The following is a 22,683-nucleotide window of genomic DNA, read 5'->3' as shown; positions in this document are numbered from 1 at the left end:
AATATTTTATTTCAATTATTACATCTCTAAAGGATGTAGCTCACATTCTGCTGTATATAATAATGACTATAGATGTAAATCTATATCTGTAATAATAAAAAGGTGGATCTGTGTGTGTGTGTGTGTGACCGCCATAACCCTAAGAGGAAAGAACCAGGAAACCTGGAATTTTTACTCATACTAAGTGTACTCCGAGGGTGTGCCTGGATGTTATTATTTATTCACGAGCGTGCGCGAGCGTCTCTTTTTTTTTTGCAATAACCAAGCGAAAAAACACATAGAAAAGAAATTGTACCTGCCGTATATCCAAGAGCAAAGAGCCTAGAAATCTAAAATTTTGCACTCATGCTAAGTGGACGTTGAAAGTGTGCAACTGGGTATTATTACTTATTCACCTACAAACTAGCGAAACACCACATAGAAAACAAATGGTTCCTTATATTACAAATAGAAATCACAGATATATAGCCATGCATGGGTAAGTGCGTGTCTGTATATATGTGACCATCATATTCTCCAAGAGAAAAGAACCTAGAAACCTGAAAATTTGAGCCTATACTAAATGGGCCCTGAGAGTGTGCAACTGGGTATTATTACTTATCCATGAAATGAAATAAAAACCAGTTTGACCCTGAAGAAGAAAGGCCAATCTTTCAGGTTATATGGTTTGCATTTTATTTCCATTAAGACTTCTTGAACCTACTAGTTTTTTTGACATCATTAATTACTTATCCATAGGCATGCTTACGCGTATCTTTTTATGAAGCAAGTTTTACAAAAATTACATAGAAACGAAATATGACCGCTATAGCTCAAAAATAACCTTAGAAACATGAAAATTTACAAACGTACTAAGTGAGCCTTGATGGTGTGCATCTAGGTACTATTACTTATACAAATAAATGCACATTTTCTCAATGAGATAAGACAGCACAAAACTACATCGCAAAGAAATACTTTGTTGTATTACAAATAGAAATTAAAGTCAGACAAACAAGCACGTGGGTGCGTGTGCGCGTGCTAATATTTTTAATGAGGCAAACTAGCAAAAATTGTGAAGAAAGAAAGTGGTTACTTACATAAGTTATAACAATTTTGTTATAACGTTTTGGTAACAATGCGTACCAACAACGGTTTTTATATCATATCGCTTACCAACACAAGTATATAGGTTATACTTTTATGCTAAAATTGGTTCAGAATACACACAGTGGCATAGGCAATTAGAATACATCTACATAATATCCCGAGCGAATTCGAGTACTATCACTAGTATAATTATAAAAAAAACAAGATGGTTGCAAGTACATTTGTTTCATCTCCAGATTCTTCTTAATTTATCCATTACGGGTTGACTTCAAAAGTGCGTAAAACATAGTATTCTAAGTCTGTATTTTGTCTCCCACATGTTTTTGTATAATACCAAAACTCATTGTTTGTGATGAACGATAAAAGACGAAATAGTATACTATACACTGTTGGCCAAAATCTTAAAGCCAATGAACATAAAGAAAAAATATGCATTTTGCTTTGTTAAACTCAACCACTTATTTGAGTAGAGCTTCGAAAGATGAAAATAAGAAAAGGGAAAATAAAAACAAACAAACTTTTTTATCATTTAATAGGGAAAGTGTTAACACTATGAAATTAGAAGTTTGTTCGATCCTCTACGTAAAGCTTTCTCTGCCCGTACCAGCCGTTTTTACATATATATATTTTTTTCTGTACAAGTGGGTTTTCTCGTCATTACGAAATATAACACTACGGTTTATCCACTGAAATCCAGGGAAATATTAACTCGAATAATTTAGCGTCCTCTTTCGCACGAGAATCGGAGGTAAGCGGAATGTAGATACTGAATTAGTTGGGTTAATGAAGTATTCGAATACCAACACGTTAAGAAATTGTTGTTAAAACGAGTTAACTGCTAAATATATTCTCATATTTGGTTCAGAGCTGCAATGTACAAATTAAGAGGAATGTAGAAACAAACATATTTGCAGTTAAATTGTTTTTTATAAGCGATTATATTGTTACACTTAACGTTGATACTTTTCAGGCTTAAACTTAAAATTTCGGATAATGATAATTTGTTTAATACTATTTATATTTACATTTATTTGATTAAATGAGAATTTGAAGTTATTGTAAATAATCATGTGTGACTGTTAAACTGAATAGTAGGGCTTTCGTCCAATACCCGTTTACCTTAGGCCAGCTTGTATGTGTATAGTATAACTTTTAATGACAGCAAGGGACCTATTGATTCATTTTTTACTCTAGGCAGTCCCATCCACTTCACTAAACTAAAATAGATATTAGAATAGTTAAAACCAGCACTTACTCAAATATTTACCAAGCTTTTCCTGAAACTCCTTTAAATTAACTGCATCTGCCACACCTAAAAGCAAACCATTTCAAATGGCATGTAGTATTAGTATTATAAAAATAAAGCTGTAAATGTGATAGTGAAAGATGACTCCTAACTTTCCAGAATTTATATATGTGTTCCATAATTTAACCATTCTCATGAGTAAGTTTGACAAAAGATAATGAATCAACACTGTTGATTTCCATAATTTTAACCATTTCTAGTTTCTAATTCTTTTTTAAAGAGAAAACAATGTTAGAAGTCTTTATATGACAATCTTTCCACCCCAGGTATCATTTCTAGTAGCTTTACCCTTAAGCGTTACCAACAATTCAGTGTCTTTGCTAGGGTAAGAAGCTAAAGGTTGAACACACTATCCCAAATGTGGCTTAACAAATGAAACTATAGCCTCTTTAAACTTGTATTTAGTATTTCTGTAATTAGAACTTAAAATCGTGTTTGACCTATCACTAGGAGCAGTACATTTCTTGGATGGTTTAAGAGACTGTTCAATCAAACATTAAGGTTTTCTTCCATAACATAATAATTCAGATTGTGATACCTCATACAAATTATCTTGCATTTATGATAATTAAAACCCATCTGTCATTTGTGTGCTCAACTTGCCAATTAATCTAAATTCTTTTGTAAAACAGTATCGGCAGTTTCCTCACAACATGCAATATGCAAAATTTTGATATCATCGGATAGAATGGTTGAGGTGTTTGTATTTACAATCTGAGAAGATTGACATCTAATAGGATTTGTTAATTTTTTATTTTTTAAATATTTTTGTATGTGTCACCACATGAAAGAATTAGATTAATGATCATTTAACCAGCTTTTAATTTATTAACTGTTATTTTCTTGAATTAACTTCCTTATTATTCAGAAGAGCTAGCAAACCAACAAGCTAGGCTTCTTCATCTTGAAACATGACAAATGTTAGAGTCAACATGAGAATATTACATTAATTATTATTAATAACAAATGTATTAAAGTAAAATGGTGTATATATAAATATATATCAACCACACTATATCTGTTGTATACAGAGTCAAAGAGGCCTTTTGCTCAACACCATAACTTTTCAAGTTGGCTTGTATACAACAGATAGAGTAATGTGTTTAAGACAGTATGTATATTAGTACTTCTTGGCAGTAAATATTATGGTGTGAACTGGTTAAAGTGGTCTTTTCAAACTCCTTTCTGTTTGTCACAAAATGTATAAATTAGGTTAAGGATGCATAAGGTGTACTTGTTTATTTTATAAATTTATGTAGATTATGTTAGCAATGATAATTTTTTTCTTTCTTTACAGCACACAGATTGGTAACTCTTACCAAACTGTATTCATCACTTGTTTTTAGAAAATTGCAGTTGTATTCTGTTACATCAGTTTACAATAATTCCTCTAACGGTGCAACAACTATGTCAGAATTCAACATTGTGTGGCCTAAAGTGGTTTTGTTTGGTGACTCATTAACACAGGTATAACTGTTGATAATATGTTTAACCATGTTTATCATGAATTTTGACATATACTTGGTTAAATCTGTACATTTTCACAACAGATGTTAATTTGATCAAAATTATGCAAACAGAGTTAGAAAATGGTGAAAATGAAACACATTAGTTTTTAAATAATTATCTTGTTTCATATCAAAACTCATGTTTTCAGAGGGTGGATAAAGTTCAAACTATAATATTTGCCCTTTAAATGAATAAACTTATTACAATATGTCAGAACAATAAGAAGGAAAAGTGTTAACTGAACACAGTGCATTAAACAGGACATAAGTAATTCAGCAAAAAACCTAAATTAATGTAAACTCTTTTTAATTTAATCAGTTTGTGAAAGTGAGCATTCAATACATTATAACTAAATTAATTAGAATTTATGAGATTTACAGTGTAAAATTTGAAGAATTATCTTTATAAGTAATCAAAAAGTTAAGATTTTGAGCTGCATGTCTTTCACTGGTCTTTTATTCACTTTATTTTATTTTTTTTTATTTTGATGTCCTTTACTTCCATTTATACCAACAAGCCCTTAAAGGTTTGACAATGCCTCACTCATTGAAACTAATATATTTGTTTTCCTATTTTTTTTTGAAAAATGATTTTGGTTTAAATCTAACAAGAACAGAATAAGTTAAACATTTTTGTAAGTTAATTGAATATTTTCACTGATATGTATATGATTTTAATTTGTAATGTTTTGGAGGTTTTTATTTATAATTTACATTTTTTGTTTTCAGAATTCTTTTAATGTCCAAGATGGTTTTTGGGGTGCTTTATTAGCAGATAAACTTCAAAGGTAATGTTTTTTAATGTTTAAAATATAAGAGCCCGAGAAGAAAAAAATGGTCTTGGAAGAGTAGGAAATAAGACTATTAACTGATTTGACAGATTGGTAGATCTGTTAAATGTTTAATAATATTAGTATGTTAGAGTGTTGCAATCTATTTGTATTTGTCACACTCCACCTTTAAATAAAACTTTTTTAACATAAAGTGTTTGGACAATAAGGGTCCTATTGCACCATCTTGGCTGTCTCATCCTTTGAACTAAACTTAAAAAATGAATATATTTGAAAAATCTAAAAGCCAGCACTTATCGTTGATTATTCTTATCATGCTTTCTCTTTAACTTACTGCTTTACAAAACAAGTTAAACCCATTCCAAAGGCCAAAAATATAACATTTTAGCTAAAAGTAACTCCTTTCGTTAATTTGTGTTTTCTCTAGTACTATTATTTTCATTAAGTATAAAAAATGATGCATCAACATTGTCAGTTCCATTTACAGTCTTAAACACTTTAATCAGATTCCCTCTAACACTTCTTTTCTTGAGATAAAACAGTTTGAGAGATCTCAACCTCTCATATGACAACCCCTTCATTCAAGGCATTAATTATATCCAATAAGTCTCCTTCCAAACGTAAGGATCCTAAGACTGAACACAATGCTCTGAGTGTTCAAAGTAATTCTATTAAATGTAAATTACACATTCACTTGGACTAACTACCAGGTCTGACCTTTAAAGTTTGAAAGGTAATGCTTTTCTTGGCAAAAGTTATACGGAACTTCTTTTTAATCAACTTAAAGTTAATGACTGATAAATCTTTAGACTGAGAAGTTGGAATTTAGTACTATATTATATATGTTTATGAAAATTCTGTAAATACACAGCCTTTTCACTAAATTGCAAAAACAGGAAGTGCAGAACTTACATCAGTTTCAGAAGACTAAATGTGGAGCCACCAGATCACTGTATTATGTACAAAATGTTGTTTTAACCATGCAGCTTTGTAGCATTTCATGTTTCAAACCAGGTTGTTGGGTCTGGACACCAATGTACTGTTTATCTTGTTATTGCTTTTACAATGCTGTTTCTGGCACAGCTAAAAGGTGTTATGATTGATGCTGATGTATTCCAAATACTTAGAGGAGTTATAATGTAAATTATTATAGGATGCCTTTTTTTTTTCTGATGGTAGAGGTTGGCCGATGAAGGCTATTATTTACTCTTTCAGTCATTACAAGGATTTAAAAGTTGTTTGAATTTTTCAGCCTGTATCAAGTTTGTTTGTTTTTTAAAGAGAAACTGATAAAAAATTTTAGGCTTACAACAACAGAATAAGATTGGTTTGGAAACTAAAAAATTAAAGCTGTCATAACAAAAGATGACTCCTAACTTGCCAAAATTTATTTTTGTGTTCCCTAGTTTTGCCATTCTCACCAGTAAGCCTAACAAGAGATAATGAATCAATGCTATCAGTTCCCATAAGTTTAACCACCTCTAGTTTCTAATTCTTCTTTCTAAAGAGAAAACAATCTTTGTAGATTTTATCTTTGTATGACAACCTTTTCACTGCAGCTATCATCCTAGTATCTCACCTTGAAACATTACCAATAATTCAATGTCCTTCTAAGGTATGGTTGTTTGTTGTTATTTTTTGAATTTTGCATAAAGCAACATGAGGGCCATCTATGCTAGCTGCCCCTAACTTAGCAGTGTAAGACTTGAGGGAAAGCAGCTAGTCATCACCACCCACTGCCAACTTTTGGGCTACTCTTTTACCAACGAATTGTGGGATTGGCCATAACATTATAATGCTCTCATGGCTGAATGGAAAAGCATGTTTGGTGTGATGGGGATTCGAACTTGCTACCCTCAGTTTGCAAATCAAGATCCATAATCATCTGGCCATACTAGGCAAGGAGTCCAAGACTAAACACAGTACACCAGATAGAGCCTAACCAGTTACCTATACAGTGAAATTATAACCAATTTAGACTAAACTAGAAACAGCACATTCTTTGGATGGTTTAAGAGTTTGATCAACCATTGCACCAAGATGTTTTTCTTGTATAATCTATCAAGGTTATAATTGAAATAATGATAACCCACATGTATTATCTTGTATTTATTTTAGTCAGAATAAATTTGCTATTTATTTGTCAAACTCGTCAAATTATGTAAATCATTTTATAAAGCAACAGCACCCTCCTTGCAGCTAACAATTATGCAACATATTCATCAAAGCTCAATGTTTCAGTGCAAGGTGATAATAACTGACATAAGCTTATTTGTTTTAGTCAAGCACACATATATAACACAGTAAAACATTTGCAGCTTTCTAATAATATAAGAAAACAATCTCTAATTCTAAGTAAAAATTTAAATATTGTTTATTTAACTCGACTCCTGGTTTGATTCATCAGCTACACAAGGCCAAATTACCATTTTATCACTGTTTTCAGTGTTTTAGGTGCATGATAAAGTCTTCAGTTGTGCACTAATATATTTACAGTTTGTACTTGGGAAAACTAAGAAAATAAATTTTAAAAATAATTTGGTTGCTCTAAATTAATAATTTATGGTAAATTTACCATGTAAAGAAGTGCAGTCTGTATTAATATGAATATTCTGATTTATTTACTGTTTGAATATTTTTCTTCGTCAATTACAGAAAGTTTTATATTTATTTCTTCTGCTTTTCTGCCTGCTTGCTCTGTTATAGGTTTTACTTCTGAAAATGTTTGAAATGCTCTTATAATTCTGTTGGTGTTGTGGTATTCATTAAACACTGAGAACTGTATGTCATGAGGATTTTTATGAAATATTTTGTATTAAAATATATTTTATAAATACACATTTATATAGATTATTCAATTTTTATGTCAGTTTTAATGCATTTAAACCTCTAACTTTTGCACATTCTGCCTAACTCACTTTTAAGATTTTTCATTAATTATTACCATACCTTTATTATAAAGTTTCAGTTTTCTTAACCTTGTGGATAATAACGTGGTTTGGATTAGTTTACAGCCAAAAGAGCATAAATATTATTAGATCATGCCATCATGTGATAAGTAAATCTGGACTTTTGGTCAAACCCTGTAAGCATCTGCTGTGGTTCAAGAATTAATTGTTTAAGAAAAAAAAACTATGACAGCTCCTTGCTTTGTATAATATTTAAAAAAGAAACATTCTACATAGAGTACATATAGATGGATACCTCTCTCTTATTAAGTAACTTTTACCCCAAAACAAAAGGCCATTACTAATATACTAAACAGTTAAAACTAATTTCCAATGTATAACGTAGGAAATGCTGAATTTGTATAATAGCAAGAATGGCTATTCAGTCTTTCTTTTATTTTGTAGTTTTTGTTTTAATTCTTCAGTGAAGTTGTCAGTTACATTCTGAATTGGTGAATCAATGAGGTTGAGATAGATTAAGAAACTTTATTACAAAATGAAAAAATGGGTACAGTATAACTTTCCTCATTAAGTATTTTAATACAGTGCTCATTCAAAAACTAAAATGAAGAGCATTAAAAGTAATGTTTTTAGTTACTATGTGAAGATAAGTTTCATATATGTTTTCTTTGTTAACTGGCTAGTTTATTTGTCTGTGTGAATCCTAGGCAGACAAATGTAGTGAATTGGCTTTACTGTAAGCCATGTAAACAAATGTATAATTATATAGTGTAGTGGTGTAATTCTTTAACCGTGTCTGCTACATCTTCAACCATTTTCTTTTCCAATCTTGTATGAAGGAAAACTAATGTTTTATTTGTAGTTTAAATTCTAAGTAAGCATTCTTATTATATTTACAATTTATTTTTAGTCACATGTATATTTTGTTGGTCTAAGATCTGTTTTTGCTTTGATGAATTAATATAAATGTATATGTATAATTAAATATTCTAAATTTATTTTAATTTAATATAATCGTAATCTTCATGTAAACAGAAGTAACCAGCATGTGACATAGAGATGTTTGTAGAGTGTGTGTGTATTTTGCATTCAACTTGGAAAGAAGTAATATAAAAATGAAAGCACACTTGTATAGATATTCTATCTTTGCAGAAAGGCTGATGTCATCGTTAGGGGTTTCTCAGGGTATAACACACGGATGAGTAAAATTATCTTGCCTAGAATTTTTAATTCTGATAATATGAAAGAAGTCGGTTGTTTTGTTATTTGTCTGGGAGCCAATGATGCATGTGGAGCCACTGGTGCCACCAGACAGCATATTCCTATAGAAGAGTACAGTGAAAACCTAAAGGAAATGATATGTTACTTAAAGGTAAATATTCATATAGTTTCATTTAGTTTTTCAAGTTCCACATATTAAACCCAAATAATGTTTGCATATAATACAAAATTGTTGATTATTTCCAAAAATGGAGTACTAAGGTGAAAACATGGAAGTCTTTTGTTGCAGACTTGTTTCATTTCTTATGTTTTTCATTGTTTACAGTTAATATTTTATGTTTTAGAACTTGATAAAATATGTTCTGGATTAATATTCTGATGAGTTGTGTGCCAGTAGTTAGCACAGAGGGCTGTGGATTAGAAGATTCAAGGTTCTTGCCACATTGTTGCTAAACCTGCTACATACCTTTATCTGTAAGTGTGTTATAAGTCAATCTTGGTATTTGGTTTAAAGCCTTTGTGATTGTTGGTGCTTGTGACTGGCTGCTTGTCCTCTAGCAAGTATATCAAAATTCAGGATGAGTCTGCCCAAATCCTTGGTTTCTGTGACCTTGATGTTCAGCTCATGTGGACATAAGGTGTCACTAATGTTGAGAGTAACTGTGTATGAACGATATACAGCTGGGATTTTATATGTTACTGTACAGATATGGTTATCTGTTTTGAATTATTGTGTTTCTATATTCTTACATGCCAATTTGCTTTTTAAAAGGCAAGTATAAAAACTAGTACTGTTTTTACAGAACCAGTGATTCATAGGTCAAAATTATTGTATTATCACCAGTTTTGGATTTCAAATATTTAATAATTGTGTAGTAGTTTAATTTTGATTACATAATACTAGTACATTGGTGTAACTTACTTGCTTTTCATATCTTCAGCTGTTACTTCTTCAAGCTTTAGAAATAGGCATAACAAGTGGACGTGTAGGATAATCTTGCCTCAGATGTTTAATGTGATTGTCACTTGTTTTGTTTTTTGTGTGGGAATCAAGGATACATGTCAGCCTTCTTTAAGTACATGTAACACATATTTTATGTAGCTCTAAGCTAATATATGCATTTAGTTTTTGATGTATTAATAGTCAGTGACAATCATGTATTAGATTTTTTCCTCTTTGCCGTTGGTAGTTTTGTGTGTAATTCCAAGCCAATATGTGGTTTTGTCCTACTATATAAGTTATTTTATTAGTGAAAGCCATACAATAGAGACTTGGTATGAGCTTTCATTATGTTTAAAGACACTGACAACGGATCAGCTTTTGATGAATCTTGTAGGTATGGAATGTTATGTAAAATAGTTCAAGCAGTGTGATCTGTCTTAGACTTTTTTTGACCAAAACTTTACTATTGAGCATTATTCCATAAATATTTAACTATTTACATAACTAATAAGTTTGTAGCATGTAATGAGTCATATTTTAAATTACAAATAGTCTATATCATTTTTGCCACAAATATTAGACATATAAGATTAAAATAATATTAATGTGTTTTTAATGAGTTATTAACCCAGTAAAAAATAAATGGTAAAATTTTATTTCAGCAAAATGAGTAAATAATTGTTAATAGTATCTTGAATTTCATAATATCAGGGTTTTATATACCTGAGGTTGGTCTTGGATTCTTCTGTAATAAGTGTCTGTGATTTGTTTGTGATAAATTCAAATGATAAATGGGCAGCACACAGTCCACTTGTTTTAAAATAACATATTCAGATTCAGAACAAGTCAAATGTATGTACAGAAACTTTACACATTGCAGGATATGACAATTGTATTTAAAGCTTTAACTAATTCTCTTATTAAAAGTTCACACAGGCTGGTTCAGTTACTTTAGAATCCAATTGAAAAGACAAATTATTTTTATATATTCTGTTTCTTAGTGTACAATCTCTGATAAATAAACTTGTGTTACTTCCTGGGTTACCATGGTTGTATTTCAAACCGAGTAATAATCGTTTACTTCTTGTCAAAGTCCACACAAATGGGTTCAGTCATCATGAATCGATTTGATTACTTTATTGGCCTTTAGTAAAACAAATTATCATTTTTAAAATATTACCCATTATGGTTAATTACTCACATGCCAGCTAACTTCACATACTCTGTTTTGTTTTTGTGACTGAACTTTCACTTTGCTTTTTTACTCGACTCTGTCACATGATTGTTTATATTTATACGTTGTTCACTGTGGTCTCAAACTTTCTGTAAACTATGTGAGCAACACTATAATATAAAAATACCCACTTAAGGTAATGAGAAAAATGCTGAAAATTCAAGTAACTTGGCATCAATAATACTACAACAATTAAACCATACATACAGTGTACAACTCTATTAAGCTATGTAATCAAACTTTTCATTACCATTGCCTTTAGAATAATTACTTTTAACTCTATTGATATGAAATTGGAACATTTGAGGGTTTCCAGTATTGTATATTACCTCCTTTTGCATAAATATTTGTTCTCATTCAGTGCTGCTCCCTGTATGCAAACAATTTTTTCAAGCATGCCACCAGCCTTCTGTCTTCCTTCCATTAGAAATGACTGGTTCCAATGTGTCTCTCACACAAATTATCATGAGAAACCCTTCATCAATGAAAGTATTACAAATTTTTGTTAGGCATGTGACTCCCTCTGCTCAGTTCTACCAGACTGTCACTTCTCATTTGGCACAGTGCTTGTGTTTAGATGTTTAAAATCTTTCTCTAGTATACTTCATCTTTATAACTTAAGTAGTTATACTTCCAAAGTGTTTTTTTTTCTATTAATCTTTTTTAATTATATAGCTAATGCCTTGAGTTTCAATTCACTTTCTAGTCTTTATCATTATTATATTTTTCTCTCTTACACATTTGTATTCATCTATCAAATAGTTTGTTTGATTTCTTAATCACTATGAATTCCAAAGATACTACCAATTCAAGTATCACACCTCCTACAAGCAAGATAGTTCTTCTCCATATTTAGTCTTCCCAGTTGGTTGAGGATGTCAGCAAGCCTTGCCATCCCCATGGGCTACTGATCAGAATGACTATCTATTCCTAGGCTATCAGTGGGTTGAGTGTATTTTGCCAGTTCTGTTGTTGTTGGTTTCTTTTTTTTTGGGGGGGACCATTCCTTACTATTCTGGTGCTTTTAACCTATGCACAGTTTTCACACCTATGTCTTCACCTTGCATAATTTCTAAAGTATTTATTTACCATTTATTTTTCTGAGGCTCTGCACCAAGATCATTTGAATATTTAGAGGGACAGCCTCCATGTTGGCTTAATTGTCACCCTCACATCTTGCCTTACACACACGGTTTCCATGTTATTGAGCTCTTTTGGGTCCTGATGTGGTCTTTTAACAGGCTTGTATTGCTGCTTGCTTATCTCAGGGAATTATGTAAAGCACCCTTTCTTTGGTGGTATGTATTTGATTCTGTTCCTGACATTTTGATATCACATGTGGAATATCTGAGTCAAAACTCTATATTTTCTTCTTTGGTAGCTACTTTGTCACAGTCAGAACCACAGCAAACCCCTATTCCTCTTTTCCATCCAATTCCTTCTCAGCCCTTACCTATTCCTTCTTTCATGGCTCTTAATTATTATTCCAGACTGTTTGTTGTTCCCAAGAAAACAGGAGACTGACAGCTTGTCATAGATTGTCCTTCCCCAGTCAGTTTCTTAATCTCACTCATTTGACTGTGGAATCATTTCTTACCCTCAAGTGGGGTTTTTCGTCAAGTATGTCGATGACCAAGATGGACTTAGTGACTGTTTATTTGCACATCCTGCTAGCTCACCAGCTGTAACCATATCTTCAGTTTGTCTGTTGAAGGATAAGTTATCATTTATACCCACTGCCCTTTAGGCTTGCTTTGACCCCATATATTTTCTGATGGGTGGTGTGAGCTTTTGCTTGTTGTCTCTATGCTTTTGGGATGCATTTTCATTATTACATAAATAACTGGCTGCTGTTAACTCATTCCAAATGCAAGTCTGCCAGACATACTCTTCAGCTGCTCTGGGAGGCAGTTCAAGTGGGCTGATTAATCAAATGAGAGAAGGCCTCCCTTAACCCTGATCCATTTGGGTGTTTTTCTTCAACATCTATCTCAGTCAGGCCCAACCTTTGCCTATATGAATTTATTCGATGTATTTTTCAATTCATCACATTCCTACAGCTCATAAGGTTCTATCACTTTTCGGGATGTGGTCTTCCCTGGCATAATTTATCCCATTAAGTCATATTCACATGGAAGATCTTCAGTGGGCTCTTCAAGACCAGTGGAACTTTGCTCAGTAGCCTTTGCAAGCTTTTATTTTTTTTTCCTCATACCATAGTCAACAATCTGCTTCAATATTTGGACAGAACCCACACATCAATGGGTGTCCTGCTTTCTTGTTCTCATCCAGATTTATGTGTTTTCACAGACTCTTCACTCCAGGGATGCAGTAGGTTGATCAACAGGAGACTTCGGGATATAGGTTTCCGGCCAAGAAGTCTTATCAACACTGTAGGTTCTAGCTGTATGTTATGCCTTGGATTATTTCCTCTATCTGGCCATACATTATTTGGTAATGATTCATTCTGACAATTCCAGTGGTTGCTTATCTCGGTCACTAAGGCGACACCCATTCTTTATCCCTATGTTTTCATATGTCGTATCTTCTATTCTGAGTCAACATTGCAAGATGTCCATGTATATCATTGTGTGTCATGTTCCATGTTTGCTTTCAGTCTTATCATGGGTTGTCTTTCTCATCCAAACAAAATCTGTCAAATGGAGTGGTCTCTCAATCCTCTTGTTTTCCATTGGTTGTGCCTTCCGTAAGGGTACTTCTAACATCAGTGCCTTTGCTACATCAAGACCTTTTGATTGCTATTTACTGGTGAGTTCAACTATGGTTTTCTTAACTTATTCTGCTACAATTTACCCTTCTTAAAATCTCTTCTTCTATTTCCCTCCCTTGTTCAATAGCTCTGGTTATTGGTGCTTCATCCATCTCCTCCTATTCTTGTGTTCATGCTTGGTTTTATTGGGTCCTGGGCAAGGAAATCAGGTTTGTCCTGATGTGTAGCTTCATTTCTAGTTCATTCCATTTCTCCTTCCTCTATGAAAGTTTATTAGCATGAGTGAAACATTTTCTGCTGCTGTTCTCTGGATGGGGGTTTTCAGCTGATCAACCCACTAGTTCATTGAATTGCTGAGTTTCTTTCTTGGCTTTTCACTGTGGGATTTCCTGTCTCCTTGGTTTCCAATATCAGGCAGCTATGTCCCACACCTTTTATTTTCACAGATACTGAATGTTATTTACCTCTTCTACTCTCTCACTGTTAATATGTTCCTTCCAGATTCATCATTCTCCACAGCAGACTGCCTACCAGATTTGGATGTTCATGTGGACTTCCAGTGCCTCATTTTTCCTCCATTCAAACCACATGTTCTTTGTTTCACATTTCCCTTAAGACTTATTTCTTTCTTCATGTAGAGGAAAACAATGAGCAAAAATAGCAGTTTAAGTGAGAGAATGGAAGTAGCTATTTCTAAGTACATTTTTCAGTAAAGTTACAACTTCATGAGATCTAGCAAGTGACTGGAATTTTTGAAAGTTATTTGAATTTTAACTGATGTAAATGTAGTCCATAGGCCTTAAATTAGATCAAATCATTTTCATGTCTTCTTCACCACATGATCATGAAAAATATAAGGCTTGTTGTGAAGATCAAGGTAAGTAGATGTCAGCAGTTTGAATTATTTTCCATCGATATTTCATCTTACTCTTACTCTTGTCATCTTGCATATATTTTCCTTTATCCAAATTATTCTTTTCTCACTAAATTCTCAGCAGGTAGAGAAGGTAACTTGTCCTTTTCACTAATTTCCCATCTCAATCCTCAGTTTGATTCAGGTAAACTTCTGTGTTTTGTATATGCACTTTAATGTTATATTGCTCTCATGGTATCTTCTGTTTGTGTACTTTCACCAGTTAGGTTTTGTTATCTTATTCTGCTCTTCTTCTCCTGTACTTTGTCTTCTCATAGAGTTCAAAACTTTAATCTTTTCTTTGGCATCTCATCTTTATCATTTGCTGGAGGAACTTCTTCAGTTAGGCATGTGGACTCTTTCTGATACATTCATCTCTCAGTATTTTCATAGGACCACAGTTTTTTCATCTTTGGGCTATCATATTCTACCTGTAGCCATTCTTCAAACCTTCATGCAATTTGACTGGGTAAGTAATTTTTATTCTTCCATAATTTTTTCAGGGGCTTTATTTTCTTTTTCATGATAATTACTCATTGTTTGACTCCCATTCTGTGGTGAGTAGTGCCTAATAAGGTCTTCTTTAACCTTTAAAATACACGCTGTTCAGCCATGTTGACTAGCTTATTTATAACATGTCAATGCAATGCACAATGTTGAGATGGGGTGTTCCCTAAGATCATTTGAGGTTACCCTCACAATAGAATTGTTTCATATACACATATATATGCCCATCCCAAATTATAATACCCATGGACTCTGTGGATATAGCAGAGGGCAATGGCTGCCCCTTTTTTTCTAGTTGGGTTTGAGAGTCCTGACTGCTTCACAGTTTCAAGCTGCTGAGGTGGTGGACTGTGGAGGCATTCTCCTGAATGGTTTAGTGAAATAAAAATTAAGTGTAGAAATACCATTCACTGTAGAGTAAAGCAGTGGTGTTTTGCTGGTGTAGATAATGTGATATTCTTTGCATAAGAAAACCAAAGAAATTTAGATATCAAATTGCAGTCCATCCTGAACACTGGAATACATCATACCACTCTCACATGGATGCTAGTTCATAATGGCCAGGTTTTGAATTTAGAGTAGAAACATTTGACATAAATTCCTCACACATGTTAGTTATACTTCATCTGTGTCATGAGTCACAGTGAAGATAAATGGGATTATGATGGTTCTTACCCTTCTGCTCTCTTTTGATATATCTTATTCCAAGGATGTTATTGTGCTGGGTTGATTCTAGTGAGTTTTACTGTTGAGGGAGTTGATTTCTCTATAGTAGACATCTTTTCAATACCTGGTACCAGGCTTCCAGTTTAATATATCATTTTCTATTCTTAACATGTGCCCTGTTCTAAAGTCAGGGAGCTATGAAATCCTCTTCTGTCTATTGAGCTTGAGGTGAGGACATTATGATCTTCATTCTACCCCCAAAGGAAGTTGGTTCCCAGCAGCATGAGATTTGGATGTACTTGGCTTGCCAAGAATGGTCTATCACACCCTAGCCACTCTACACCTGGGGCACTTCTGTTGTTTGTTTCTCACACCACTTGGATGTGCACCTCTGTTTTTCACTCATATGTACCACACTTTTCTGTAATGGGTGAAGAGTATATGTGATTCAGATATGATGGGGTCTCCCACATTAAATCTTAGAATCTAAATATTGTCTTAAGTTGTGTCCTTCAGATGCTTTTGAAAGAAGCTTCCTTTCTTTCCTTACATGGGTTCCTCTACCTATTCAAAGTGGGTTTCTAGCCATTTATGTGAGAAGGGGTAATGTACTGTATTCGAAGATATAATTTTCCTATACTGAAAATGAGTTCTGAAAGATACTTACCCCCTCTCACACTTCCCACCTTTCCTCATCACTGAAAGCTGGTGTTTTCATTTTCTGCTAAATCTCAAAGTGATAGTCTTGGTAGAATTGAATAGAGGGAGTCTCATCGATAACAAGAGTATGTGACACTCTCATTGATGGAGAGCACTAAACAAAAATAGTTATTTATGTTGAGAGGGTGTAAGCACCTTTTGTAAGTACATTTTCAGTACAAGAAAATTGTAACATTTTGAGATCTAGCATGTGATTGGAAGTTTTTGAAAGTTATTTGAATTTTAAAATGGTTGTAATTATAGTCCATAGGCCTGAGATTTGACCAAATCATTTTGATGTCTCCTCCACCATATGATCATGAAAAATATAAGGCTTACTGTAGAGATCAAGGTAAGTGTTTACAAAAATTAAAAAGAAGTTAGATCATCTTTCAGTGAGGTCAAACATGGTCTAGCCTAGTCTTTAAGGTTTAATGGTGTATGTTCCAATGCACTACATACTTTGGAACTGTGGGTACTTTGTAAGATTGAAGATAAAATTTCACTAAGAGTAGTCAAATTGGAATTTTTGTCTAGCTGTCTTCTCTATGGTCTGTTAGATCAAAATTAGGGAAAGCTTACTTCATAGTTCTTTTGTAACTTTGCATAGAGGTTCTAAGCTTTCTTATTCTGAAGAAAAGTTTTTATACTTTTAAACAAAAAACAAGTCTTTTGAAGAATAAAAAGTATTCCATGATATTTTATTACAAGTAATATGGAAATTTATAACTTGTAACAAATGTTACCAGAATAAATTCTCTGTTTTGTTGATATGTGAACCACAATACCAGAAGTTGGTTAGTTGTCATAAGGTGTCACACTTATTTCATGGTTACTTTCTATTCCATATTCTGTGATTTAAATTATTGTTCTGTTTGTAAGTGGCTATAATCAGAAATGTGCTTAAAGCTTGTTATTTGTGAAATCATTATTTTTAAGGAGCGGGATCTTAATATGTTCTCTTTTTCATTTTAATATGGAGGTAAAGAAGCTATTTTTAAGACTTGTGTTACTGTTGTATTTTCCAGAATGAATGATTTTCCACATTTCATATTACAGCTTTCATAGTAAAGTACCTAAATCTGGTATTCAGTTTCAGACTGTAAGGTCACATGCTTTTTTTTGAAAAGAAAAGTTGAATTTCAATTTAATGGGAAATTTCAGTATTTATTTATTATTTAAACAAGAAAATGGTTTTAATAAACAAAGCCTTTTTTTTCTGTCATATTACTGATTATTTTTAAAGATATCTTCATAAAGGAATGAAATACAATTTGGCTAAGAAAACTATGTATATTACATAAACTTTTCAACTTTGATAGCACATTAAACTTGTTTCATGTGCAAGTTACTGCTTCTTATACATGAAGTTTTATCATTATTTTGATCCAGTGTTATTATTTAAATATTCAAAAGTTTATATTAAATTATCAAATAAGACAATGTTTTTCATAAAGCTATTATCATTCACAAGGCAACTTCACATCTGTAGTATGGAATTTTCTGCTTTTTATTGATCGTTATTTTGTAACTTCCATACTTTTCTGTTTTTTTATGATAAATATTTATTATATCAAGACTTTAAGACGTTACTTGTACAAGTACCAAAATTCTTTAGTTTCTTTAACAATTTGTTTTTACTGCTATTTTACATGGCTGATTTTAGACTTCTATTAGTTATACATCATGTACACTTGCAAAGAACTGGGACATTAACTACTATAACTAAAGTTGGCTAGAAGAAACCTATATATGTCAAAGTACAGATTAAACTGAATTTTACTTCATTTTATTCTAACATAGTTAGATACTGTTTCACAGTCATTTTCGTACAAATGTCTAATATTGTATGAGAAAGTTTGAAATATTTTCAGGTTTTCAGACTTACTGAAATAAAGAATTTACCTAAGTTTTTTTATTTTCATTTAAAAAAAGCAACTGTATTTACTTTTAAAGTCTAAGTTTGAAACAGTAAGAATCCAAGTTAGCATTAATGAAATTCCAGTTTTATGAAGTAAGTTTTGTAAATTAACAATTATTTAATGAAAGGTAAAGAAGAGCCTGTGAAAGACAATGCAACTGTAAAACAGTATGCAGAAGCAAGCTGCCAAGTCGCATCATCTTGTGGCATTGAAGGCATTAATCTATATGCAGCTATGATGCAGGATGTGGTACGTTTTTACAATCTTATGCTCATCTTGATAGCCATATTTTACTGTTAACTGTGTTTAGACCTTTATGACTGTATTGAATCTATCACCAAGGAACATTATTTATTTTTAGTTTGCAGTTACACAGTTTTGAATGTGTGGTAAAATAGTTTTATCTAAAAATAAAGAAAACATGGGAAAACATTTAGTTTTATAACTTTTTTAACAGAGAAATCTTTAAAAAAGTCAATGGCTCGATCACCATCAGTACTGTGTCATTTTGTTAAAGCATCTTAGTTCCATTATTTTTTCCAATATGATTATCTTCCAAAGTGCCACTGCCTATTAAAAGTTCAGAAGTAACTGATGTACATGTTTTTATATCAAAAATTTAAGATTTTTCCCCTTGTTGAGCGTAGATTCTAAGTCTTTCTTTTGAATATTCAGTAATAAAGATATTTAGTTTTATCATCAATACTTCAAACTTTCTAACATTTTTCCAGTACCAGCCATTTCTGTCATTGACTGCAATTGGCAACCATTTATGTACTGCTGATGAGACAGAGCTCCCTTGTTAGAGTGTACAAGTGTCAAATTATTTAATAATGTGGGGGTTGGGGACAAAGTTTTTATAGCTACTATTTTTTTACTCAAGGCAAAGCTAGAAGAGTAACTTCAGTGATTATATAATAAAGTATATTTATGTAAATTGGAAATTATAGTTTGTTGTTTCACTTTGGCATAATTATTTAGTTTTATTGAAGCTCATTGGAGAGTCTGTTATAATTTGTGTATTATATGCATTTTTATATATTTTATCTTGACACCAGATTCTTAAGTGGTATTCAGGACAAAAATTTCAAATCTCAATATATGTTCCTCTGCAGGGGTTGAGCGTGGTCTAGTGTGAACTCAAGACTTGTGATTTACACCACTTTACTACATAAACATGCTTGGCACTTTGGATATGCTATAAGAAATGTTTGTCAGTTCTTAATATTTCAATTGGACAAGAACAGCCTAACAGTTGGCAGATGGTGCTGTTTATTAACTACCTTCCCTCTAGTTCACAAGTTAAAATTTGTAGACACATGCTAATAGTCCTTGGGTAACTTTTGCAGAAAATGTTTAAAACAAACTGTCCTCAACCTGTTTTGAGCTTTTCAGTGGTTTCAAATCAGAGAAAACCAATTTTCTTCTGATATTTTTTTCCTTATTTTTCTTACCAGTTTTAAACTTTTGAAAATTACTAGACTTAAAAAACCAGAAGTACATGCACAAATTATTCAATCTAATGTGTGCATATAGAATAATGTTCCGACTTACTTCTTCATAACTGGTGACTTGTTACCTACCACAGAAAGTGTTCAACATAAGTTAACAAGTTCTGCTCAGTTTTACTCCTGAGTGACAGCACTTATTGACTTATAGGATTTCTGCAAGCATAATAACCAGCCATTCCATCTTGTACTTTAACTGGGTTTTTGAGAATTTAGTTATTTTGAGACTATGAATAAATACCCTGTTAATATAGTCATAAGTAAATTGTGTCTGTGAGTCACAGAATTTATAAAAGATATTTTTCAGAAATGTTTTTTTAGTTACCGTTTAGTTGATTGCAGAGTTCTGAAATTATTGGACTCGCTGAAATTAACAACAATAACATTGAATACTTACTGAGGCTTGTGTTTGGTTTTCATAATTATTAGACTGATGAAGACATTCTTTAAATAATACTTGATGTATGCTTTTAAAATGTTAATAAATCAGTGCTTTGGGATACAAAAATAATATAAATCCCCTTAAGAGATGCATATATTTTCAGTACATCTGGATACTTGAATTTGAGCTTAAGAGTATTTTGTGAATATTTTGAAAAGAGAAGTATGTAAATGTGCTTTAAGTTTTGAACTGTAAAATTGGTTGAGTAATAAAACTGGACTAACTACAGAGATAAGAATAGTTTCAGTATGAAACACACACACACTGACTTACTCTGGAATTAAAAAAGAAATAACAGTCCACTAAATGTATCCAGTCTATTTAATCTCTAAGTTTAATAAAAAAAAACAACCTTAATGTAAAAAGGAACCAACAGTTACCAGTGAATAACTTATTTCCTTCATTGTTTTTTTCCCATATAGCTTTTCAGAAGAGGTTATTCCACTACAAATAATAGTAGTCTTAGTACCATTAAATAAACCACTGATGCAATTTAAGTTACAGGTTGGTAATGGATTATACCAATGTTGAAAGACAAGTTGCCAGTCTTACAAAAATTTCTGACAGTATATTTACTTAACATTTGTGAAAATTTCAATAATCAGATGTAGAGTTGAATCTAGTGTACAAGTTAAGTAGAAGTGCACTAGGCTGAGGTTAATACATATAAAATTCCCAGTAGTTCAAACTCAAAACTAGACAGTAGTATCAGGCTACTAAATTTTTCCATTCCTAATTACTAAATCTGTCCAGGTAAAGATAAAAGTTTAAAAACATGACCTGGCTGATTTAATTTGTTTTTTATTGAGCAGATTATTAGACAACTGTTGATCAAAATCACCCATGAAAATAATACTTATTGATGGGTGATTACACAAGAACACGTACATAGCTTAAGTCTTTAGGCAGTGCCATACAATATTTTTTCTAAACAATATTCTGGTCACTATTGAGACAGGAAGAAAAAAATCACTCCTCCATGTTCCCGAGACTCAAATAATTTTATGCAACCTACATACTTTTATGAAAGTTCATACACAATTATAGTGTATATATATATGAAAGTACTTTTTCCATTAAAATGCATGTAGTTGGCAATGCTGTAATTTTCTTCCTCATATTTGTCAAGTTTTCATTTTTATCACATAATTTGCAGAAGTTTGTATAATATATTGTGGCTACTTTATTCTCAGAATTGGGAGAAATTTCTTGTGGATGGGTTGCATTTTGCAAGTGAAGGATCATTATTCGTATTCAATCTTTTGTGGTTTTCCATTGAAAAGAAAGTTGCACATCTGCAACAGATCCTACCTACCTGGAGTGACATCAACAGAGAAGACCCATCCAAAGATCTTTTGCCACACAAAGACTCCAAAGGTGCTGAAGGATAACTTGAACGCAAAAACATTTAGTAAATGTTAACAATGCAACTGGCAATTCATGATACAATGAAGTTTTCTAGTGTACATTGCAAAGTCGCATAAATTTTAATACCTTTACCTTTTTTAATTTTTTAAACAAATATTACTTCCTGTGGCTTAAGATGGTGTAATGAAAGTGTTTATATTATCGTGTATATTCAGTATGGAAAAAAAAATATATAGCTTATTTTTTGATATATATTGTACTAATGAAAACAAAGCTTGTATAATTTCAAAAAAAATTAACTTTTTTGTACCTGTGAGGGTTTTAATATTATAGATGTATATTGTGTGTTATGAATGTGGGGGTTTGGTAACATGCTTATTTGGTATTTTCATTAAGATTAAATATTTCCAAATGAGAAATGAGGGTAACTTGTATTTGTTTACCTTGGAAGAGGGTGCTAAACAAAACTGAAAGAACCTTTTCTAAAACAGATATCCATAAAGGAGTGAAGAAGTTGCTGAAAATAAATACACATGTAAACTAACCACACATAGGTCAACACCACTGTTTTTATAACTTCTAAGTTTTTTCATTGGCTTCAACAAGTTGCATTACTGGTAATTTGTTAATTTCTAGCTAAATGTTAAGTCAACCTTCAATGCTGAATAATGTGTTTAAAACATATTGAATGTAGATCGTAATGGTGAACTTTTGTAATGGTAAGATGTACAGTGACACAAATGTGTATCATAACCAATAAAATATTTTAAATATCAAAGGATTTTTTTATTTCTTAGCTTATATAAATAATGAAATATTACCTTATTATGGAGACAAATTTCTACAAACAAATGCTATGACAATTTAATAAATAATTTATGAAAAGGAGTGACACTGTAGTAACTGCTCTTGAAGTCTCTGGTTGA

At 32.0% G+C, this 22,683-nt stretch overlaps 1 protein-coding gene across 3 annotated transcripts; it reads left to right on the top strand.

Moving 5' to 3' along the window:
• Nucleotides 1-1,664: 1,664 nt before the first annotated feature.
• LOC143255195 (isoamyl acetate-hydrolyzing esterase 1 homolog) lies at nucleotides 1,665-22,535 on the top strand. 3 transcript variants are annotated; one of them, XM_076510467.1, is made up of 7 exons: nucleotides 1,665-1,837; nucleotides 3,693-3,862; nucleotides 4,633-4,691; nucleotides 8,756-8,975; nucleotides 16,782-16,869; nucleotides 18,567-18,688; nucleotides 21,583-22,535. In XM_076510467.1, the coding sequence occupies exons 2-7, from the start codon at nucleotides 3,803-3,805 to the stop codon at nucleotides 21,778-21,780; spliced, it is 747 nt and encodes a 248-aa protein (XP_076366582.1). In that variant the 5' UTR covers nucleotides 1,665-1,837; nucleotides 3,693-3,802; the 3' UTR covers nucleotides 21,781-22,535. The 3 variants fall into 3 exon arrangements, with proteins under 3 accessions (XP_076366582.1, XP_076366581.1, XP_076366583.1); XM_076510466.1 differs by lacking the exon at nucleotides 1,665-1,837 and adding an exon at nucleotides 1,851-1,977; XM_076510468.1 differs by lacking the exon at nucleotides 1,665-1,837 and adding an exon at nucleotides 1,866-2,002.
• The last annotated feature ends 148 nt before the right edge of the window (nucleotides 22,536-22,683 follow it).

The sequence above is a fragment of the Tachypleus tridentatus genome, chromosome 7, assembly GCF_004210375.1.
Source record: "Tachypleus tridentatus isolate NWPU-2018 chromosome 7, ASM421037v1, whole genome shotgun sequence".
Classification (NCBI taxonomy): Eukaryota; Metazoa; Arthropoda; class Merostomata; order Xiphosura; family Limulidae; genus Tachypleus; species Tachypleus tridentatus.
The sequence above is the reverse complement of the archived record's forward strand: the minus strand, read 5'-3'. Positions and strand labels throughout refer to the sequence as shown.